This window comes from Perca flavescens, chromosome 7 (genome assembly GCF_004354835.1).
Source record: "Perca flavescens isolate YP-PL-M2 chromosome 7, PFLA_1.0, whole genome shotgun sequence".
In the NCBI taxonomy this organism is placed as follows: domain Eukaryota; kingdom Metazoa; phylum Chordata; class Actinopteri; order Perciformes; family Percidae; genus Perca; species Perca flavescens.
Genome location: NC_041337.1, coordinates 11,674,950 through 11,699,424, shown reverse-complemented (window position 1 = coordinate 11,699,424; position 24,475 = coordinate 11,674,950). Strand labels below are relative to the sequence as shown.

Sequence of the window (24,475 nt, the reverse complement as noted above, 5' to 3'; positions counted from 1 at the left end):
ACACACACACACACACACACACACACACACACACACACACCGTGTTAGTCATCTGAAGTCCTGGGTCCATCAGGCTGAGGATATCATCACTGTAACTGGACTCCAGACTAATAATGTCATCAATGACATCATCCATCTAAAACAAGATGACATTAAGGGCAAAGGACATACAGATTAGTTTGATTTTAACAAGTTAAAGATCACAAAAAGGCATAATCCGTGAGTTATTGTGAGAAACACGACGAGTCACAAGCAGTCACCTCTTTCTCGCAGTTAGTGTTGAGGGTCAGTAAGGCCATAGGGCTGTTGGGGGCGCTATTGCCCGGCCCTGGCTGCATGCCCCCGTGGTCAGAGGACTGGTTGTGGCAAGGAAAGCTCAACACCTGAGAGCCAAGCTTTCCCAGGTACTGCTTCACTTGCTGCTGCTGGGAGCGCTGGATGTGGTACTTGGTTGGGTTCTCCAGATGAGTCTGGACCTATTGGTGGGAGGAGAGAAAGGGAAAAGGGCAAGCGAGCAGAGTAGGAAAGTGGGAAAATGAAAAGACAAAAACATAAAAGGTATTAGTGACAGGATATATATTGGATGTGCTGATGGTTACAGGTGCCACACGGGAAATGTTGCTTGCTTAGAAATAAATCATACGTTCAAATAATTCCCCTTTAAACTGCAACCATATTATTTTTGTAGTCACAATTCACATTTGGCAATCTAATAAATCTGGCATTTAATAAAGGACTATTTTTATTAGATCAAAAAGACTATCAAAATATTTTAAGATATATAAAGAGAAAATATATTAAAGAGATGCTAAATATACCTCAAAGCCTGTCCATAGTATTGCACAGTACTGACTAGAGTATTAAAATAAACTTGGCATGGAGTTCAAATCCTATGATGCGTTATGCATTTTTCTTTCGAGACACTGTCAATTGTAGTAATCTCAAAGAGTCCCCGTAAAATTATTTTTACATATTTTTCTATAACTACTGCTGAACATCCTGCTTTTCTACATTTATAGTCCACATATTTAAAGTATCAGAAATTACACGCACACCCATCTCTGCACTCCCCGGTTATGGATACATTTGATATCTGTGGAGCATAAATCCCCACGCCAAATTAATGATTCAGAAAAGCTACTGCATACACACAAACACTTCATAGACACTGTTCGTCTGGCTGTAACACATATTAAATGAAACTGTGCTTCTGCATTCTAGCTCACATTTGGAAACTATACATACTGATTTTGTTATTTATGAAATAACGACACAATACATAGTTCATCACTATATGTGGAAATGTACACAATACATGTATACGCATGCATTAGCACTGTAGTTGCTGTAGTTAACGACACAACTGTATTGGCATTAAGAGAGAATTTAGTCTCATACGGTCATGTTATTTTCTCTGCATAATTTAAAAAACACCTCTTCTCCAAAAAATTACTTTAATTTTAAACATACCTCATAAGGTTGGTATCCAAGCAGCTCAAGCATCATTTACAGTAAACTGATCCGTCTAATTTAAAAACTTAACTTCTGTGTTTAACTGCTACCTAAACTCAGAAGTGCTGTAGCTGCTTCCCCTTGCTTTCACCAGAAGACTAAGCCTGCTAAGGACACACACATCCGGCTCATCTTTTAAAAGACAAGAACACAAGTAATTAGTTATGCATATCAGGGTAGTACAATGAGCTTTTTCAAATTTGTGTTGTTTTATGTAAAATCTGAAATTTTTATCACTTGATGTCAGGATGTGCTGCTAACAGTTAGTGCCTTTGTTTTGCAAGACCACCTCTTTTACTGAAACTAGCCTGGGGCTTTTGCTTTGCCGCATCCACTTTGTTAACCCTGTGGATGCTAGGCTTGATTTCCCAGTTCAACACAGAATAAAGTCTGTTACATCCTTGTATTTATTTATTTATTAGTATGCCTGCGGCTTGCCGCTCCTCGTGTCTCTAAATGGCATTCTTAATCAGCAACAGGCATTAACAAGAAATGTCCTTGCTACTTTGTTTTATAAATTTATGTATTTTTTTTGCTTAAGATCAGGGGATTTGGGTTCATTAACAGAGCTCAGGAAGTCACAGGCTCCAGACAAACTCTAAGCAACAAATAGCTAGCTAAAAAATCCTGTAGTCTGTACACTGCACTCGACAGTTGAGATGATATGATTATGATAACACATGGAGCCTAAGAAAAAAGTCTGTATTGCTGAGCATGGAATTGTGGGTCTCTGTAAATTGTAGAGTGTGGTTTAGACCTAATCCTCTCTCTGTAAAGTGTCCCAAGACAACTTCCGTTATGATTTGATACTATAAATAAAACTGAATTGAAATTGAATTGAATATCCGTGGTAACTGGCAGCTAATAAAACAGCAATGATTAAGATAACATAAAGTCCACATGTGCACATTTGTAATCATGCATCTGTGTATCCTTTAGAGCAGAGATATTCAACAGGGGGTCCTCAGAGTTAGTGCAGGGGGCCCGCCAAATTGTGTTCAAAAATATATATTTTTAAGATTTCTTTTTCAAAAATTAAGATGTGTGAAATATACATTAATATGAATTCAACATATTAAAAGCAAAGTTAAACTGGCCTATTTGTTTTACACATGGAAGATAAGCTTACTAAGGTAGCCACTATGGTAACCATACAGTTAAGCTTAGGGATTCACTGTGCCTTCCACATGCATGTTTAACATTAAAACAATTATGTATAAATAATGTACAAGAATACCCATTCATGTTCATTCATCCGGCCCAGTTTAATATGCAACTCAGTTGTATAGTGTATATGTAGCAGGGGGTCCCTACTCGGTTTCAGACCCGTGCTTTAGAGATTGACCAAGTCAACTTGCCACACTTGCCATCTCTTTAGCTGTAATCTTTTAGATTGTACTTCTAATCAGTGTCCAAAATTCAGTTTTTGACTCACCGGCCAAGTTGGCGGGTGGATGAAAAAAATCCAACTAGAGCTGCAGAGATTAATTGATTAGTTGTCAACTTTTAAATTAATCGCCAACTATTTTGGTAATCGATTTGTCGGTTTGAGTAAGACAAAAGTCAAAATTCTTTGATTCCAGCTTCTTAAATGTGAATATTTTCTAGTTTCTTCTTTCCTCTGTGACAGTAAACTGAATATATTTTAGTTGTGGACAAAACAAGACATTTGAGAACATCATCTGGGGCTTTTGGGAAACCCTGATACATTTTTCACCATTTTCTGACATTTTATAGAACCAAACAACTAATCGATTAATCAAGAAAATAATCAACAGACTAATCGACTATGAAAATAATCGTTAGTTGCAGCCCTAAATCCAACAGCCAAGCATATTTTTTACCAGACAAAATATTAAAAAATATTTTTGTAGCATACACCACACTAATTTCTGGTTGGAGTTGCAAGTCCTGCTGGTTTATCCTCCATTTTTGTCATTCTCTTTTTTGGAAGGCTGGCTGACTCCTGACATAAAACCGTGAAATTCCAACATGCAGTCAGCAGAGGAACCGAAGAAAGTAGCTGCAGCTTCACCAAAATGTAGACTAAAAACAGAACTATTTTAGTACAAACATTTACCCGCCACGTGGCAGATAGCCCTCTGAGATTTACTCTCCAAATGAAAAATGTACCCGCATTTGTCGCTTGGCGAGTATTACTTTTAGACCCTGCTTTTAAAGTGTGTGAGGTTATGTGACTTGATTGTTTTGCTGTAACTAAAGCATTACATTTTTCCACTTCTCACCAGAACAGAGACTCTTTTTCCATGCTCAGAGACAGCATCATTGTTCTGCAATGTGGTACTCATGTGAGAGGTACATTAACATTTATCACCAGGTATGATGTCATTACAGGGTTGTAAAGGTGACACCACTGAGGGGGACATACATATAGCTCAATTACTCATTGAAAAGAACCATGCCAGGCTTTGGGCTAAAGTGCAAAACAATGAGACTCTTTAATCTTGCTCACTACAATCCTTTATTGTGGTATTTAACTAAACTGTAGTACTGGTAAGTATCTTGAGGATCATTTCCACTGTTGTCAGAGCATCAACAATAAATCAACTACTCTGCAAATCCACAGTCACCACCAGCACACAGGCATTACTTGCTCTATACGTTACGGACCACAGTGGCGTTGATCCTGAATATAGACTGATGACGCATGTTATGGGCCGCAGAATATTTAGAAACCTAATCCACATTGATAATACTTGAGCCATAAATGAGCAATCCAAGTTTTTGCACTCACACGTGTAAATGATGGCTTAATATACCCTGAAGGCTAGTTAACTATACTATATTTCTATATTATCATTTTAACTGCCACACAAGTTGGCACAATAACCTGAGTCTAATAAATCTCTTAACTTATTTTTCTTATCTCTTTCTTCACAATTTTGATTTCTCTCATATGTCTGTTTTAGGTCTGTTGATGTTATTAAATTAATCCTTCAGTTATCTTTTTGATTAATCATTTGGTCCATAAAATGTCAAAATGGTAAAAGTTGACATACTCAAAGTGCTTGTTTGGTCCGACCCACAGTCCAAACCCCATAGATATTAAGTTTGATATCAAAGAAAATAAAGAGAAGCAGCACATATTCACATTTTAGAAGATGGAAGCATGAATTTTTGGCATTTTGATTTAAAAAAATGACTTGAATGATTAAGTGATCATTTAAATAGTTGTTTTATTCATGTTCTCTCACTCTAGTAATTGAATTAAGCTCTAAGTTACTTATCAGCAAAGAGTAATGTAAAAAATATTCAAGTAGTCATTTAGCTAAATAACTCCGTAATATATCTGGAAAGTCTTACATTTCAGTTATATGAACGTCAATCTTTGACAATTAGATATTCAACACTTAACAATTAAAATATTTTGTTTACAGTCCAAGGGATTTTAATTGTGTGTTAATAATGTGAAAACTGAAATGTTTTGAGCATTATTTTAATTTAATTTAATTATTATTATTAATTATTGAAACAAAAGCACAGCCATGAACACACAATGCTATTTTTCCTTCAGTCAAAGTGGCATGTTTTATTAATTTGCAGCCAGTCAGCTGATGTCGTATTATTTAAAATTCACATTTAGCTTCCGTACATAAGAAAATAGTTCCCCTCAGTTGGTTCCCGCCATCGTTCCAACACCTGAGGCGTTCTCAATGACCTCGAGGATTACTGCGTGTGCTGTCCTACTCTGTGGGAACAATTGTTTTATAGCAGCTGCTTTTGAAAAAAAGAGGGACCAGAGCTGCTTTAACAACTGCAACATTGGTATCTTAGCCTGAAAACATTCAGAAAAGTACAATTAGTGGTTTTGTGTAGTATATAAAAAAAATTTAAAGAATGGTTTTAGCCGTTTCCTGGCGGTTTTATTTGTTTTTGACATTGACTACTTAGAGGCTCACCTCATGTCCTGTCTCATAATAATCTGGTGAGGTAATTGATGAGTTAATAATAACACGTGAAATTCACTGATTGCCAACACATATTCTCATACGTTCTCAGTTATAACTTGTTTTTTGGCAGTTCTGTCAAATACTGCAGCAGCCAGCTCCCAGTCTCTGATAATATGAGCTATATGTATACATTCAGCCACAGGATCAATGTGTTGACAGGATGAAGACCTGGAGGCTAATGTAATATAACAACATTTTTAAATTTCATTCATTTCTGTGCCCCACCCTGGCCTTTGTTTAGTCTACTTGTGACCACTTACAGTATCTCACAAAAGGGAGTACACCCTTCACATTTTAGTAAATATTTCATTATATATTTTAATGGGACAACACTGAATAAATTACACTTTGCTACAATGTAAAGTATTAAGTATTGTATAACGGTGTAAATGTGCTGTCCCCTCAAAATAACTCAACACACAGCCATTAATGTCTAAACCACTGACAACAAAAGTCAGTACACCCCTATGTTAAAATTCCCATAGAGGCAGGCAGATTTCTATTTTTAAAGGCCAGTTATTTCATGGATCCAGGATACTATGCATCCTGATAAAGTTCCCTTGGCCTTTGGAATTAAAATAGCCCCACATCATCACACAGCCTTTACCATGCCTAGAGATTGGCATGGTTTTATGTCGGTTAGCCTAATACCTGGTTTGATTTGCATTGAGAGATGATCTTATGGAAAGTACCCCATGCCAATCTCTAGGTATGGTGAAGGGCATGTGATGATGTGGGGCTATTTTAATTCCAAAGGCCAAGGGAACTTTATCAGGATGCTTAGTATCCTGGATCCATGAAATAACTGGCCTTTAAAAATAAAAATCTGCCTGCCTCTATGGGAATTTAACATAGGGGTGTACTGACTTTTGTTGCCAGCAGTTTAATATCTCATAGTTAATAATTTCTTCAGTGTCTCATTAAAAGATATAATGAAATATTTACTAAAATGTGAGGGGTGTACTCACTTTTGTGAGATATTGTATATCTGGGTACAGGTTGTGGCCATATATATATATATATATATATATATATATATATATATATATATATATATATGAAAAGTCTAAAAAGAAAGTGAATTTTTGTGTAACAGAAATATGTTTTGTCCTACTTTCTTATCCTGTTAATCCTCTCATGACTTTTGACCCACTGACTTTGTCTGTCTGTTCGCGTCTTCTGTAAGTTCACACATCCACAGGACCGATAGCTGTTACTGTCTACAAACTGTACAAAGGATTACTGTAAGAGCCCCATACATCTCTCTCTCTCTCTCTCTCTCTCTCTCTCTCTCTCTCTCTCTCTCTCTCTCTCTCTCTCTCAGAATAACCACAGAGGTCATTGAGGGTAACAAAGTAAAAGATCAAAAATCCCAGGACTTGATAAACCTAGTATTTCAGTCTGTAAAGTATTGACTCCTTATCTTCGTGATTTTTCTCATGTTTAAAATTGTCGTGCGGCCAGGTTAACTCAGTTGGTAGAGCAGGCGCACATATGTGAAGGTTTACTCCTCGACGCAGCGGCCGCAGGTTTGACTCCGACCTGCGGCCCTTTGCTGCATGTCATTCCCCCCTCTCTCTCCCCTTTCATATTTTCATCTGTCCTGTGAAAATAAAGGCCTGAAAAAAATATACTTTAAAAAACAAAAGAAAATCGTCAGTCCATCAATGGATTAGTCTACTGACAGAAAATTAATTTGCAGCTCTGTTGATAATCAATTAATCATTTAAAGCTTAAGAAAATCATGAAGAGGATTCTTTATAATGTTCTAAAATGTTGTAGACTAATCAATGAGTAAACCATCAGCAGATTAACTGATAATGACAATTGTGGGTTACAGCCTTAAATTGATTCATCATTTAGTTTTTTTTTATTAAGTATTTGCTGCTTTTCTTTGTCTCATAGCAGTTAAAGGAGAATTCCAGTCAATTTCAACATGTAACTCTGTTTGTAAATTTGGAATTCTGTCAGTAGTGAGAAAAACTATAAAAATCTGTGTTGCCTATACCGTGTTAACCCTTTTGCTAGCATTAGCACCCAGGAGGCTGAAACCGTTTTTAAATGTGCTTTTAGCCTCTTAACATGTTCAGAATGTCATTACAAGTGCCTACCCATGTGAAGTGATTCCTTCCGAGTGAACACAATGAATCTGACTGCAGTAGATGTGAAAGAAATGCATAAAATTTGTGCTAACAGGCCTCAGGGTGGAAACATTCTGGCCTTGTCTATACATACTGTAGCTTTTGTTAGGATGAACTGCTCCGAGGGTGAAAAAGTAGCTGTTTTTAAAAGTGAAAAAAGGAAACTTTTCATGGTCTGTTTACAAAGTGGACACATCTACACAGACTGGACTTGTACAGGGTCACTTTAAATAAAGTCTGTATAAGGAGTCTAAACAAGGTGGTGTGTGCGTATAAAAGCGTTGGTTTAAGTCCTAGATACACAGTGATATTATACTAATCATTCTTTGTCGGCTGGTGTGAGAGCCAATGGACAGAACAATGGATTAGAGAGATATATTAGTGCAAGCGGGACTTGAACTTTACTTTGCCCAACTTCACTTAATGTGCTCTTTCCAAAATACACAGTTTAGAAATATGACATCAGCTGCTATCTCATAGCATCTGCAACCACAGCAAGCAAGACAGCGTGTTGTTTATCAGCTCGCTTTTGGCCTTTAACAGCCCTGAGGACATTGGAAACATAACCCTGAAAGAGTCCGAAACACTCACTTGCACAAAGCAGCCTGCTGTACTAAAAGGATGAAGGGTGAGAGCTGACAAACACTGATCTGTATTTTTTTTTACTTGCATGCTTTGGGCATTCCATGATGGCCCTACCAGGATACATTAACAAGAATGCCCCCATTTGCTTTGCAGGCTAGAAGAATAGGCCACTTTGTCTCACAGTTAAGCTGCTAACGTGCTCTGTGGAACTTGCAGACAGCAACTGTGATGCTAATGCGAGCAGCTACATCAGAGCAACCTGTGGTCTTCTCCACCTCTGATGTATTGTCATGCTATCATCCAAACATGTAGCAAATAACCAACAGAACACAAGCCTTGTGTCCTTAAATGATAAATGTTGTGTTAAAATTAGCATAAAAGCTTAGAAAAAAGATCTTAACTGTGTGGTTTACTGTTTTACACACTTAAGAACAGCTGTAATAATTAGAAAGCTAATAATAAATCACAAAATCTATTAAGCGATATTGGCGAATGCATTAAATGATAACACTGCACACTTAATATTTTTACACAAAGTATAATGCCATTTGTTTTAGATGAAAGACTACAAAATGTGCATTTCTAACATATGTCCTGTTGCATTAACTCACATAAACCGAAATGAGATATCTCTGTGGCATCTTTGTATTCTCCTGATACGTACTGGTCACGAGCTACACCAATTATAATCCAAAAGAAACGTACATTTTGTACAAAGTTGAAGAGTACTTTGTTCTTTTCATGGCACCATAAACCCTTTGAAAAAGAAATAATTTTTTTTAACCCTTTTAGGAAGTTATCCTACATACTAATAATTTCAAAGCAGTGTTTTTTTTTCTTCTGTTAAATATGCCATGGAATGAAGGCAGTGGGGGCTAATTATGAGCATTCTTCACTGAATTAGCGTTCGGTGTGTGGTAAGGCTGTGCTCGCCTTTGTCTTGATCCCTAAACTGATCCCTTACTTATTCCCCAGAAGGTCAGAGGCCACTTGGTTAATTAAGGGTCCAATCAGTCTTTAGATAAACTCATCTAAGCTTAATGTTTGCACTTTTTGAGGTCCAGCAGCTCTGCCTGGTACCCCTGAGCTTTGTGTGGACTCTGCTAATCTACCCACAGACAGGGGAGAGTAGGTTAACCCAGCTCAACAGCGCCAAGCTGCAATGGCCTTTTCATTTGAGGACTTCAGTCAATGAAGAATGTCGGTAAGCTCTCGCCAAAGCAGGGAAATTACTCTAACTTGATGTATTGTACACAGGGCGAGGGATCGGGGGTGGGGGGGTGCCCTAAATCTCTCAAAGAGCTGCAGATTATGGAGAGTAAGTAAGTAATAAGTAACTAATGTTTATGATGCATGAGGAGGGCAGTGTTTTCAATGGAGATACTGTATTTGTCCTTTGCTGCTGGCCCATGATGCCACACACATCCAGGGTGATGACAGCGTGGCTGAGCAAGTAACCATGAAATCTCTGGTGTTGTGTGTATGGATTTAGATCAACAAAGATTACTCAATAGCCCATAGTATATCAGTACTGTACTGACTGCAGTACTACACCTAGTGTGAGGTTATACGATTAAAACTTTGATGTATCCTCTAATTAAGTCTCCTCTTTTCCACCGAGGGGTCTAAACAACCACTTAAGATCTACAATAACACACAGTCTGTATAGCAGCTATATTATCTTTCTAAATGCAGTATTTCATAATACCAACGTCTAAGATGATGTACTTCCTATAGAAGCCATTATTAAGTGACTAGAACCTAGTTGATGTTGTATAAAAGTCAGATTGTTAGGCACCAAAGTATTTTAAATATGTTGAGGAAATGAATAAACATGATTATATATTTGTGCAGAGATTCCGTAAAGCGTCACTTTTATTTAGTTTTACTAGTATTAATAATTGCACAGCATTTAAAAATCAATGTACTGAAATAAAGATGGAAATTGACAAAACCAAAAGCTGAATTAGTGTCTTTCTTAGGGAAATGGAAAATCTAAAACACATGCACACAAGAATATACGGTATATTTGTCCTCATGCCAAAATCTGCAAACATTTCCATCTGCTTTGTAAGGATGTAAAAATCAAATACTCCAAAATAGTACAAACAAAAACTAAAATGTAAGTGACTCACTCACATGTTTTGTCATGATCAACTTAAAAATATCCCTAAAAATCTTTGTTTTGTGCAAATCTTTCCAAATCACAATCGCACACCAAGTTCTTTATACAGATAATCACTGAATTAAAGGAAAATGTAATAGAAAATAAGAATAAATGTGACCACAAAATAGCGATAACTCACAAATTCTGATATACATGTTCACTGCCACACAACACGGCCCAACACAAATTCTATCGATATTTCATAAAAATTACTAATTCTATGGGAACACATGCAGAGGACAAACAGGAAAACTTACCAAACTGCTTGTTAAAATGATCCCTCAAAACAAAACGGTCTCTACTCGTACAGAAAATCTTAAGTCTCCTGTCCCTCGGACTGCCAGGGAATCAAAGCTACAAAAAGATGTGAATCTAGCTGAGCAAATAGGATTAAAGATGGCTAAATCCAAATGGGTGGAAGCACAGCATGCATTAAAGAGGAATTCTCTCAGGAAAGATAATCCCCATATACGCATTTTAACACACTTCACTCCCGTGCTTTTTTTTTTTTACACACAGTCATAGTAAAACCCCAATTGCCTGACTGTCCACACACACCGTCAATACAATCTATAAATACAGCGCTGCCTGGAGCATTCAGACTGCAACCATGACACATGCAACTTCTAATTCCAGAGGTGGAAACTTTATACATATACTGTAATAACTTTGACAGACTGCTAAGCATACATGATGCTGCCATATATTCCTCTTCTTCTCCCACCATCACAGACTAGAAGCACGATTGTGTACCTTGAGCACCTCCATTGGCACCTGGGCAGCAGGCGGTAACGTGGCGGGGACGCTGACATTGATGGCGGGGGTCTGGGCCACCGTGGTTTGTGGGTACTGGGAGGCCTGTTGTCTCTGCTGCTCCCGCCTCTCCTGCTCCTGAAGCTGCTCCCGCATCAGCTGCTGCCGCAGCAGGATGCGTGATGTCATGGCCGAGGAGCTCAGCGGGGGCTTGGAGGAGTTGTGCTGCTCCACCGGGCCGCTGCAGACGGGAAAGAGATGCCAAATGAAAGAGTACAGGCAGATGTGAAGATATAGCGAGGGCGAAAGCAAAGAGGGGATTGGAAAGGTGAGGTGAAGAGAGTCAAAGAAGAAGACAGAGCGATAACAGAGAGAGGGTAGAGAGAGGCCAGACAAGGAAGGACAGGTCAAGCAAAAGAGACGAGAGAGATTAGAGATTAGAAAAGGTAGAAGAAGATGAAGGGAAAGCAGATGGAAGAAAAGGTTAATATAAGGATGACTGAAGGGGCAGAGATCAAAAGGAACATCTCAACTGTAGAGCTGCAACAATTAGTCAATGAATTGATTTGACAAGATAATTAATCAGCAGTTGTTTCGATAATCTGTCTGTCACTGTTCCAGCTTCTCAATTAGGGCTGGACAATATATTGATATTATATCGATATCGTGATATGAGACTGGATATCGTCTTAGGTTTTGGATATCGTAATATCGTGATATGACACGTGTTTCCTGGTTTTAATGGCTGGATTACAGTAAAGTGATGTAATTTTTTGAATTTACCAGACTGTTCTAGCTTTTCTATTATTTGCCTTTACCCACTTAGTTATTATATACAAATTTAATGATGATTATTTATAAAAAATCTCATTGTGTAAATATTTTTTTGTAAGCACCAATTGTCAACCCTACAATATCGCCGCAATATCGATATCGAGGTATTTGGTCAACAATATCGTGATGTTAGATTTTTTCCATATCGCCCAGCTCTATTCTCAATTGTAAGGATTTGTAGCCTTTCTTTGCCAATTATGAATGACATGAAATGTCTTTTGGTTTTGGACTGTTGGCTGGACAAAAAAAAGCAATTTGACAATGCGCTGGGTGTTGGAAATTAATTTTTCTATGCTTTACTATCTATTGACATTTCAGAAAGTAAAATAATTGTTAGTTGCAGCCCTGTTTTACTGCAATATGTTTTTTTTTAATTTCTTAGATAATAATACATAGATAAATACTACAAATTAAACCACTTCAGTGTCAAAGCGTCAATTAAAAAGCAATTTCAAACAGCTGCACTATCTGATCTGAGGATTTTGCAAAAAGCACCCAAGCTGCTCTCACAAAGCTTTATAACTTTAACAGAAAAGAGGAACAGGTTTCAAAAAAGGTCGCTTCAGTTTTCCCACTCTGAAATTTAGACGGCTACTCCCCAGACAGAGCCCTGCAGTCTTAAAATAGAGAGACTCTGCTGAAGCAGAAGTTGTCGGGATGAAGCCTTCATCGAGTGAGTGATCCTTTTGACAAAACTCAGTAAAACGTCTGGCCAATCCAGCTGTGCAGTAATCGCACTAATTAGCCAGTGGAGTCAAACCCAGCTTTGGTCTACAGCGTATTCAGTGGGCATTGAGCCCTCAACATACCATAATTCTCCCCCAAGTACTGGATATAATCTCATTGTCTGATACCACACCCACTGAACCCTGCACAAGAACAAAAACATGCTAACAGTATAACATAAAACATTATCCACAGTCACTTACAAGATTACACCCACTTTAACATAAACTGGTGGTCATTATTTCTGAAGACAATGAGGATGCAGATAAACTGATTATTGATCCTGGATAAATCAATCAACAAGTAGATTTAATGACTGAATTACAGTCGCTGAAAGTACTGCAGCAGTTCGGGTCCCTCAAACTTTGTAAAACTTTGTACTTCGCCCAGTACGTTGAATCAGGTTTAGTGTTCATGCATAATTCCGTTGTCCGTGGGACTTTGGGCAATTGTGTTTCCTTTCACCCCCTAAATTTCAAGCTAAAGTCACTGGATCTAATGTTGAAACAGCTTCTGTTGTTCTTTCCCACTGCCAGAGTTGAATCCTTTACTTCTTTCTTTCTATAATCTGCTTCACTCTTTGAGTGTTTGAATTTCAAGACAATAATCGTTCATTTCCTTTTCCTATTCGTTTTCCGTCAGAATAAACTGTGTGAAGTTCAATAAAAATCTTAAAATACGGATGGCATTACCATAAAAATATTTCAGAATCAGCTTCATGATCTTTACCATATTACAAAGTACAGTTTTCAGATACTTGTATTTACTTGAGTATTTCCCTTCCATACTTTATACTTCTCCTCCACTACAATTCTGAGTCAAATAAAGTAGTTCTTACTGCACTACAGCTACTTTGCAGTTTCTGATTACTAATACAAAATACAATCAAGTAATACAAATTATGATATATGATTACAACATAAAAAGTAGGTATACCCAGCAGTATATAAAGGTTAAATAGCTCCGCCGTTACAAGCTGCAACATTAAAGTGAAGCTTACACATGAATGCATCAATAATTATATAAATCCAACAACATAATATGTAGGCTATATATTACTCCGAAATAATGAGCACCTTTTTTTGGTACCTGAAATATATTTTGATGCCAATAGTTATGTGGTGAGTAAAATATGTTTTATGAGGAAGGAAATGCATTCAACATGTTTGAGCTCAAGGATACACATAGCATAGCTTTTGCTTGTTTCCAATGAAACTCCACAGGGCATCTAAAGTAAGTAGTAGCCGCTGCTAACAACCTCCTCAGCCTGCATCTGTCCTCTGTTCGCATTTCAGGATGTTAACTTTTATCGAGGTGGAGAAAGGTGTAGTAGAAATTCAGGCTGTCCTCGACTAAAGACATTTTTAGTCGACCAACACTCATAAGATTTTGTCGCCTAATCCATTAGTTGATTTAATCGATGGACCTGTAAAACTGAGTTTCTCCACTAAAAGTCATGCAAAAGCACCATTTGAAATCTTGTGTTTACCAGAGATGTGCTCATATGTTTCTTGAAAAGAAGTCATTCAGCATGAAAAAGCATAAAAAATAACTAATTGACTTAAGAAATCTTTGTCGACTATGACCAAAATGACTATTTGACTAATGGGCTAAGAGGGGGCAGCCCTACCTAAAATATAAAAATGCAATGTTTAAACACCTCACTGGCTTCTTCACACCCTTACAGGCAATCTCAGTGAAAACACCGTCTTCTAAAGGCCTAACAGTGCTTCCATGTGCAAACGAGAATACTCCAGTTTCTTTTACAATTTTTTAGCTCTGGCTTTTAAAATCAGACAATACTTATTTCCAAACTGCTTAACAAAATTACAAATACTGTATATATTAACCTACAGAATCCGTTTTATTTAATGCATTTAAAATAAAGTTAAGTACACAAATCCAAGAAAGCATTTTTACTAGCTCCACCTTGTCCCGTACAAAATGTTATACACATTTCCCTTCACCTTAACTTTATAATAATAATAACATAATTTTAAATAATGAAGAAGAAAGTTTAAAGGGAGTGGATTACAGTGTTGTTAGCCCTTGGGAGGTATACATCTTGATATTAGCCCAACAGACTCTAGATCTTTAAGGCAAACATTACTTACTGTATACTGTGATGTCAAATTATAGCAGCAGTCATAAGGCACAGCTGTGTTAGTATGGTTTTGAGCTAAATGCTAACATCAGCATTCTCACAATGATACCATGCTTAAAAGTTATAATGTTTACATATTCATCATTTGTATGTATGTACTGAGTGGGACATTTTACAGGTAAAATCTTACTTTGGCTCTTCTGAAACCTATGGATGACGTCACGGAAACTATGTCTACGTTTCGTACAGTCTTTGGTTACAATGTCTACTGTCTGTCATAATATAAACTTGTCAGCGCTCTCTGGTGGACAAAATACGTAATTGTTTCTAAATTACTTTAATCTGTTTCTTTCTGTATTGGAAATTCTTGCTACCTATCAGCCGGCATGTACATCAATATCAATATATCTGTGATGAGATAATAACGGCCAATAAAATCAGCCAGGTTGATGTATTGGTCAGGCTGTACTTGACATCAATTAAATATAACTGTTACAATATCAACCCCATCAACTGTCTGAAGAGTTTAACTACACTTGAATGATTACAGGAAGTTAATCCCAACATGTTTCCAAATAGAGGATAGAGGTTTAAAGCAGAGATCTATTGAGAGTTGTAGCACCTCATGATTTTTTTTAATACATTCCTCTCTCTCTCTCTCTCTCTCTCTCTCTCTCTCTCTCTCTCTCTCTCTCTCTCTCTCTCTCTCTCTCTCTCTCTCTCTCTCTCTGTTTGGTGGCTTTTTGCCAAACAGACCACTGGCACATAGAAAGCTCTTTTGTCCTTTTTAACTTTTTCACTCATGTGTGTGTGCACACACCTCCTCTCATGTTTGTGTGTATCTCAAAGGAAAAAAACAAACAATGGCTGTACAGTGCTGAAGAGCCCCACCCACCCAACTCATGATTCCTCTGATTCTGCTCACTACACTACTCCATCATACTCCATTATTAGCCAAACAATCAGAGCTGAGTCCTTTGATGCAGGTTTTAATGACAGATAGAAAACAGGGAAATGAAGTAGCTTTGCATCCAGAGACAATGGAAGGTAAGAGACAATGTTCAGTGCAGCGACAGAGGTCTGATCAGGGTCGAAACACTGAGCTGTTGAAGGAAAAATAATGTGCAGATAAGAACAGACACACTGCACCACTAATACTACTGCTGGTAATAGACTGGCGCTACTAGCTCTGCCTAATGGACAATAATGGTATAACAACAACCTCATCTAAAAGCTATTTTACTCTTACAAACAACTCTTTATGTGAGTATCTATTCAAAACAGTGAGTGTTATTCATCAAAGTGACACAAAATCTTTATAGGTGCTCACTTCTTAATTAAAAATCAATAACCAATTGCAATCAGGTCTATGCTTGTTTGACTAAACAATTAATTATGATGTTGATTATTAACCAGAACCAGTTTAAGCCAAAACTATTTAACACAAGTAAAAATCTGCTGAAGCTATGATCGTTTACTTCCCACACTGTCCTTCATATGTACATAGAGTGTTGTACACACACCAATAAACTCCAAAATCATGCCAGCATGCGGAGGCACCATACTCACAAACAGTCAAATGAGCAGGGTCTGTACACTTGCACTCCTATGGCCTCCATATTTGTTTGTTTTTTTCCTGAAGGTGCACCACCCGCCCTTGGAGAGCAATGAAAGTCACGCCCGGTGGTGCAGCGCTGAAAGTGTGTCAGAGGGGGGAGGCTCCGGGACCCGGCCTGGAATCTCCAATCGCCACACAGAGTGCCAGGCAGAGGCCTAGCCCCGTCCAATGCAACAGCAGAGGACTGGGCAAGCACCCATCCCACACTGCCCATCAACACGCTGCTTTAAAACACCACAGATACTGTTTCACTGGGAGACATGTGTCGTCACTGTTCAGTGGACAGGCCGGCCTGCAACTGACTTTTAGTCACTGCATGTATCTCCAAAATGTTCAACACTCCATGACGTAAAAACAGTGCTGTTTTCATCTTTGTGACTATGCATTTTTAGCAAAAAAAAAGCCGAACATTTGCTTGTTCCAGCTTCTCAAATGTGAGGATTGAGCATGAGTAGCACAGGAACTACAGTATATACAATCACACACATGCTTACTTTTAAGTGCCAGACACACTGAACCAGACGGCCGACCCTCGGCAGAAAAGGCAGTTGGACTGATCAGTCTCCCCGAGTTGGTCAAAAAAGTGCCTCAGAACACACGAAGGCGACGAGATGTAATACATCTCCATAACAGCAGGCGGCGCTAATCTGTATTGTCGCCGAAAAATGAAAATCGGCAGCTGATTGGGCAAATGCGTCACGTGGGTCTGGTTTCTCCGGAAATTCAGAGACAGACTGTCATGGCGGCTTGTTCAGAATACGATCTCATATTGTACTAAAATAGTTCACCGAAACGTGTTTCGGAAAACATTTTAAGCGAGAAATAGGCCATGCAGTTGCTGAATCTTCATTTCAGATCGACAAAGGTCAGCTTAAAACATTTTCGTCAGATTTTGAGAGACTCTAGTCACGCTCATTCCGCTCCCCGTTTCTGGGTTAGCACTCTACCAATCACATGGGTCATTTGTGTCCGACTGATGGCTAGGGCTGTCAAAATTGCTTAAAAATTACGTTTGAACATTCCCTCTAAAATAACAACGAATATTCAAACTATTTGAACATCTGGTTGCGCATGCATCCAAGGTGGCGCGCGACATTGTGACGTCAAAATTATGCAATATCTGGCCGAGCCGACGTCGCGCATGTCTCTTTTTTTGAGTTTGCCGACAACAGGACCCTCAGAGTGACTGCAGGTCTCTCTGGTAAACTTACTGGGTTAAGATGAGCTCTTTTATGGTGAATGAAAGGCTCGATCCGACGAAGTAGGTCAGTGAATCAAATCGAAGTTTTTTTTAAACTATTCGAATATATATTCGAATTTAGAATATTCGTTGACAGCCCTACTGACGGCAGTGCCCGCCCCGCCAATTATACATGTCAAATCGGCCAAAATGAAGGCCACTGGCCCATCGGATGGACGACGGCACGGAACACACCGAACAGACTTGGGTCACTGACCTCGCCAGACTGTCAAACGGCCGATTATCGGCTTGGTGTGTCTTGGGCTTTAGCATAATACATGGAGATATCAAACAAAGTATGCAAAGTATAAATATACCGGTATTAAATTAACTTGAACACCCTGTGTTCACACTGTCTTTGATTCAAATATCTTCAAATTAAGTTGACAATCGTTCCCCAAATTATATAAGAGACAACCACTGAAATCCAGACATAAAACATAATTCAAGTTCTTAACCATTCTCGCACCAGGGGCTGCTCTTCCACCTCTTAGCTCAGTGAACTTCATCTGACACATAATTCTATAATTGCATATGGTGAAAATAAAGTGTGAATATACAATGACTTAGGAAAATCACATAGCTATAAAGGGAGTGCAGTGCAAGAACATTGTGAAAGGACAAACTAGCGAGATCTCATGTTAGACTGTAGCCAAAAACACCCCTCCCGCAACAAGCTGCTTGTGATGATCCCGTCTCCTTTTGTTTGTCCCTACCAGACTGCAGGTGCCTCACAGAGTAGATCAGGCCCTTCTGGCAGACTGCACAACCTCCCAGCTGGAACACAGCTCAGTGATTATGACCCTACATGACAGTACATTGATCCGCCCGCACTCCCCTGCTGATCACAGCACCCCAGCGTTCTGCAGCTGGCATCACCCCCCAGGAGATGGTTCCTAGCAAGCAAATCGGTGATAATAGGAAGCATCTGTATGCAAGTGTTAAGTCTAGATCATCCATTATGTTGGCTTTCCAACCAGGGGGAGGTGAGAGAGAGAGGCAGAGAGAAAACACCTGTACAAACAACTATGACAAGGGAAATAGTTAGCGTAAAGTATTCCGTATTTACATAAATAAGACACAGTGTCTGCTTAATACTATACGGTCATAAAAAAACAGTCAAAATGAACATCAAACAAAACCATCACAGCATATCGTCAAAATAGAATAGAATAGAACAAGACACTTTATCGATTAATCAATTAGTTGACTGACAGAAAATGAATTGGCAACTATTTTAAATAAAACAAATTTATTAGATTTAATTTAATTAAAAATTTAATTTTCAAGCAAACATGTCAAACATTTGTCTGAAAACAAAATGTGTGATAGTAAATTCAGTATATTTAGGCTTTTGAATGTTTTTGGGACAAAAGAAGACATTTGGCAGATGTCCCCTTAGGCTTTGGGAAATGGTAATGGACTTTTTTCTTTACAAAATGTCCAACATTTTAAACAATTATTTGAGAATAATAATCTGTAGACTATTTAAAAATGAAATAATGATATTGTAAATTGCAGCCATGCATATTTGCACAACATGCTCTTATAGTGCATTGTACTGTGCAGTACATATGATATCAAACACAGATGGACATATCTATATTTAGGTGTATTAACGAACAGGGTTTATTAGGAACTCAATATATATCAGACAGACAATTTTATATCTGTATGCAGTGTAAAGGATATACAGTCTGTAGATACACAGATATGCAATTGAGAGATTCACAATGAACACTGGTTAACCCATCTAAATGTGTGTGGCTTTCTGTTTGCTATCATATGTACTGTGCAGTATATCACACTACACAAAAGTGTGTGATTCAAGTATGGCAGCAGTAAAGGATTACTTTTTTAACTGTTTAATCTGCCAAATAAATTCTTGAATAATAGTATAAAATTTCAGAAAACCAAAACCAACCAAAGGGGACATCTTTAAATGTCTTGTTTCCTCCCAAAAAGGGTCACAACATTGAAATACTTAAATATAGATATGTCCAACAGCATAAATTCAATTTGAGAAATTGTTAATTCCTCCTAGGGAAGCTAAACCTGCCCCTCTGGTAAACCAGCCAATTATCACCCAAGTCTAGAGTGACTAACACAATGCTGCTTGTCCATACACCTATAATTGGTAATTACCACTGTCAAGGAGGTTATGTTTTGGGCTCTTGTTTGTCTGTTTGTTGGTTTGTCTGTCAGTAGGATTACAGAAAAACTACTGGCCCGATTTTCAAGATTTTGGGAAAGGTATGATTTCTGTTTATTTGTTTGTATAATAATAATAATATTGTTGGAAGGGTGTAGCATTGGCCAAGCAAGAACCCATTACATTTTGGAGTGGATCCCAATCACAAGATTTGGGATATCCTAATATTGAAATATGGCATAAGTGTTGTCTTTTTCTGGTTTTACAAGCTGCATTGCAGTAAAGTGATGCAATGTTCTTACCAGACTGTTCTAACTTAAACCACGTAGTCATTTCATCCGCATTACTGATGATTATTTATCACAAATCTCATTGTGTAAATAATTTGTGAAAGCATCAAATGTCAACCCTACAATATTGTCGCAATATATCGTGATATATCATTTTCTCTATGTCGCCCAGCTCTAATAGGTAAAAATTCTAAATGGTCTAAACACTATTTCCCTTCAAATTAACAACACTTCATAGCTTCATTCATAGCTTCAGACGCAAGAGCTATGACAAAACAGGGAGAACTATTAGTGCATCCAAAGAGACTAGTGCAGTGCCCGTTTGGAGTGTGTGCCTGTTTGGAAGGGGCCGAATCCTTGTTTCCCAGTATGTATTTTTCATAACTTCATCTAACTATAAGCGTGTGTTACACCTTTTCTGTTTCGGGCTCCCAGGCTGCGGACGAGAAGCAGAAACAGATTAAGCCACCGTGTCGTTGTATTGTTCACTGTTAAATGTGTTTGTGTACGATTCATTTCATCATTTGAATGTAGGCAAGCAATCAGTTTCGCCGGACAACCACTTTTTGGCACGACACCGGTAGCCGGTGAACCGCAATCAATGAGCCTTCTAGGAATGTAGCAACTCGGTGTAGTAACTCCCCGCCCCCGCTGCTGTACTGCGTGTGTGGGAGACTCACAGAGATTCCTCGATTTATAGTTAGATAATCAGGTTCTTTCCAGAAAGTTCCAGGACCAGTATGGTAACTTGAACTTGCCGGGTCTTATTTCTGTAATTACATTCCGTGACCTTCATAATTCCCATTTCAACAGGACGGCCTGCTCCGACCTCCTCCCTCTGTGCTTCAACATGGAGAAAATAGCATCCAATGATAGTCAGGAGGAGGATTTCATACACTTTCCTTTGGCAGGTGAAGTGAGTCCATAAGGTTTTCAGGTTCATGAAAATAAGGAATGTTGTACAAACACAAAAAAACGTCATCCTGAAACTCTTAGAGGCTGATTTGTCCTTGATTTTTCTAGAATGCGACAATAACAGACAACCAACACATTCTCACATTGTAAAGGAACCCATTCATCGCTGCAAAAACATGACTCACAGCAACGCACACAATTACCATGAAAAATAAATGTAACTGTGTAATTTTTCCTGACCTGCATGCGAAATTTACCAAAGTGCATCTGAAAGGGTTTTATAGAATTATATATGAATTGTGAAGTGAACTGAAGTGCATATTTAAGTGTTTGGCATGCCTGGCCGAGTGGCACTATATTCAGGGTATTGCAAGGGGGATTTAATTCTTCTTTTTTGTGCATGATCAAAAAAAAAACATTGTCCCCTCTGCTTTTTTCACAAATCGCACCCTGTACATTCAGGTTGTTTAATACTAAAAGCTAGCCTGGGTAAACCCTGACAAACTTTCGGCAAATTTGAGATTTGCTCTGCAAGTCAGTCTGGCGAAGAGTCCATTCAAACCCATTTCCAATGTCCCCAAAATCGAGGCACCAATTACAACCGCTGAGGCGGGCTTTACGCGACGACGGTAGCGCAGCAACGGCGAGCAGCTTTTTGTTTACATTCAAAATGATGGCTACCGAACCCGTGCTTCACGCGCTCTGCCATGACCGGCAGGTCAGTCTGACGTATGCCGATTTCATGCCGGTAAATGCTACAATTAACTGACGAGTTACAGTTATCAAGGACGCGACAGCACAGTCTATTTTTCCTTTCTCTCAACTTTTCCCGCAGTGTGTGGCGCGTACCCGCTTGTGGTGTGAACCACACGTGTCCGCACTATTCTTGCACATGTAGGGAACGTTGTGAATTAGCCTAACCTGCAACCTGTCAGCTGTTTTGGAAATTCTTCAGCGTGTGTGCAGAAGATAACAAGTTTGCAACATGCAACACCCGCAAGGAAAAAGTCGGGCGTGGAGGGACGACACCAAAATAGTGTTGACGAACTGACCGAAGAGCCGGTTAATTAACCCGACTCGTGTCACTGAACCGGGAGACTCGAGTGCCATACGTCAATGAACCGACTCACTCCTGTTTTTTTTCTTCATTCGTGTGTAGCTGGTATTCTTCTGCTACTGTGTGTGTAGTAATCTAGTAATCATTAGCGCCTCCACTGGAGTGGTGGTGGTAGAATCAATCAGGAAATGAGCTACCTAGACCGCGCGCCAGGCTACTGAACGAGACCGAATGTAACCGTGCAACCGGCCGGCCCGCTCAAGTCTAATGTAATTAAGCGGTGTCTTGGTTCTCGGCAAGTTTGAGTTATTAACCAAGCCTTGTTTCTGGTGCATCTTAGAGGATTGTGTTCATGGCAATTCACACATTATCGATGGGGAAGTACAGTACATCACATACAAATACACGTCATGTTATTTTGGTAGTTATGTTAAGTTAAATGTTAGAGAAGTGAATGTTGCTACGTGGTAGCTAGGCTAGGCTGTCACAAGGAGACCGCTCACCAGGCTACCGAACGAGACCGTAAGGACCGTAACCGAGGGTAGGCTACTGTATGAGTCTATATTCATTCATTTCTCGTGCATCTTAGATAATTGTGTACATACAAATTCATAGACTACATTATCGATGGATATCGCATACAAATGCACGTCATGTTATTAGTATTTATGTTAAGGTTTGTTACGTGATAGGTAGTAGGGCTGGGCAATATATCGATATTATATCGATATCGTGATATGAGACTAGATATCGTCATAGATTTTGGATATGGTAATATCGTGATATGACATAATTGTTGTATTTTACTGGTTTTAAAGGCTGCATTACAGTAAAGTGATGTACTTTTCTGAACTTACCAGACTGTTCTAGCTGTTCTATTATTTGCCTCTTTCCCACTTAGACATTATGTCCACATTACTGATGATTATTTATCTAAAATCTAAGTGTGAAAATATTTAGTTAGAGCACCAATAGTCAAACCTAGAATATCGCTGCAACATCAATATCGAGGTATTTGGCCAAGAATATCGTGATATCTGATTTTCTCCATATCGCCCAGCCCTAATAGGTAGGATGTCACCAGGAGACCGCGCAACAGGCTACTGAAAGAGACCGCGCCTAATGCATGAGTCTATGTAATCACGGGTGTCTAGGTTCTCTGCAAGTTTGAGTTACCGATAGCAGAAGCCTTTATGTCTCGTGCATTTTAGAATTTTGTTCATGGAAATTCATAGGCTACATTACCAAGGGGAAAGTATTATATCACATACAAATACACGTAATGTTATCTTGGTAGTTATGTTAAGTTAAATGTTAGAAGTGAATGTTGCTACATGGTAGTTAGACTGTCATGAGGAGACCGCCCACCAGGCTACCGAATGTAACCGTGGCCAGTGCGTGAGTCTAGTGTCGGTCAGTATGAGTGTGTAAATAATATGTTGAGACCGAATGTATGCCTAACCGCAAAAAAAAAAAAATCATTGGTCTGATTGGTTGAAGGACTATACAGTGCGCCCAGAGGCATTTGAGCGGCGTCCGTTGGTGACGCCCCTTTGGAAATGAACTGTCAATGAACCTTTCCACTCTCAGTTGCAACTGAGAAAGCTGGAACTGGAACTGGAACTAAAAGCCCTTGCAAAGTTAAACCTCTGGGGTACTCTATCCATTATCCACGCATGCTTTTACTTGTTTGCCATGTATAGTTTCCTATAGCTAATACTGGGGAATGTGCACCATTTTGCTACCGTTTCCGGCATGTTTCCTCGGAACTGTGTCGAACGGTGTGCAACGGGCTTTGAGATATGTTTTCTCTCGTTTGGTGGGCGTGTCTTCAGCTTAGTGGCTGTGTCACAGGTGTTAATCACCGTACGTTCATGGACATCGGAAAAATGTTTTTCCTAGTGAAAACGTCACCATTCACGTAACTTCCTGTGGGAATTAGAGGTGGGAAACTCTGGAAAACTGGATTTTGATAACCGAGTTTCCCAGTTGGTGACGTGTTGTTGACAACTGATGTTTGATGTAGGCGACTTTGGTTCACTGAACATATTTCAATGATAATAAACTTTTTTATTGTGGACAAATGCCTCTGCCAAGAAACATGCACAGACATAACATGTTTGAAATTATTCATAAATAGGCCTATGTATAAAAAAACAACACATTATCCGTGTCCTTTCCCGTTTGTTGTCCTGCAGATAATACAAACAAACACCTGGCGATGTGCTGTTTGGATGCTCGCATAAGAAAACAGCAGAAAATCTTTTGTTATTGTGGCCTCCATGTTTTCACACACCTGATGCTCTAGGCTACGGCCAACCGTTTGTGGCAGTCATGCAAAAAGTTGTTATGCCAAACGCCAATATAACAGAAGAAGAAGAACACGCATCCCGACCATGTGAACGCTTCC

The 24,475-nt window shown here is 38.8% G+C and overlaps 1 protein-coding gene and 1 long non-coding RNA gene across 4 annotated transcripts in view; one reads left to right on the top strand and one right to left on the bottom strand.

Moving 5' to 3' along the window:
- LOC114558093 (uncharacterized) overlaps positions 1–893 on the top strand; it is a 13,890-nt gene extending 12,997 nt beyond the window's left edge. Inside the window, exon 4 of the long non-coding RNA XR_003692904.1 lies at positions 1–893. This exon is cut by the window's left edge and continues 721 nt beyond it. This is a non-coding gene — a long non-coding RNA (uncharacterized LOC114558093).
- The window catches only part of LOC114558092 (microphthalmia-associated transcription factor), a 38,714-nt gene that overhangs the window by 6,276 nt on the left and 7,963 nt on the right, over positions 1–24,475 (bottom strand). For 2 of the 3 annotated variants that reach the window (XM_028581829.1, XM_028581830.1), the window contains exons 2-4: positions 11,130–11,370; positions 261–476; positions 41–136 (exon numbers count right to left, since the gene is read on the bottom strand). In XM_028581829.1, the coding sequence (XP_028437630.1) occupies positions 41–136; positions 261–476; positions 11,130–11,370 (553 nt within the window). Of the gene's footprint in view, positions 1–40; positions 137–260; positions 477–11,129; positions 11,371–16,362; positions 16,443–24,475 lie in introns of those variants that run through there. The other variant, XM_028581831.1, reaches the window with a different exon arrangement.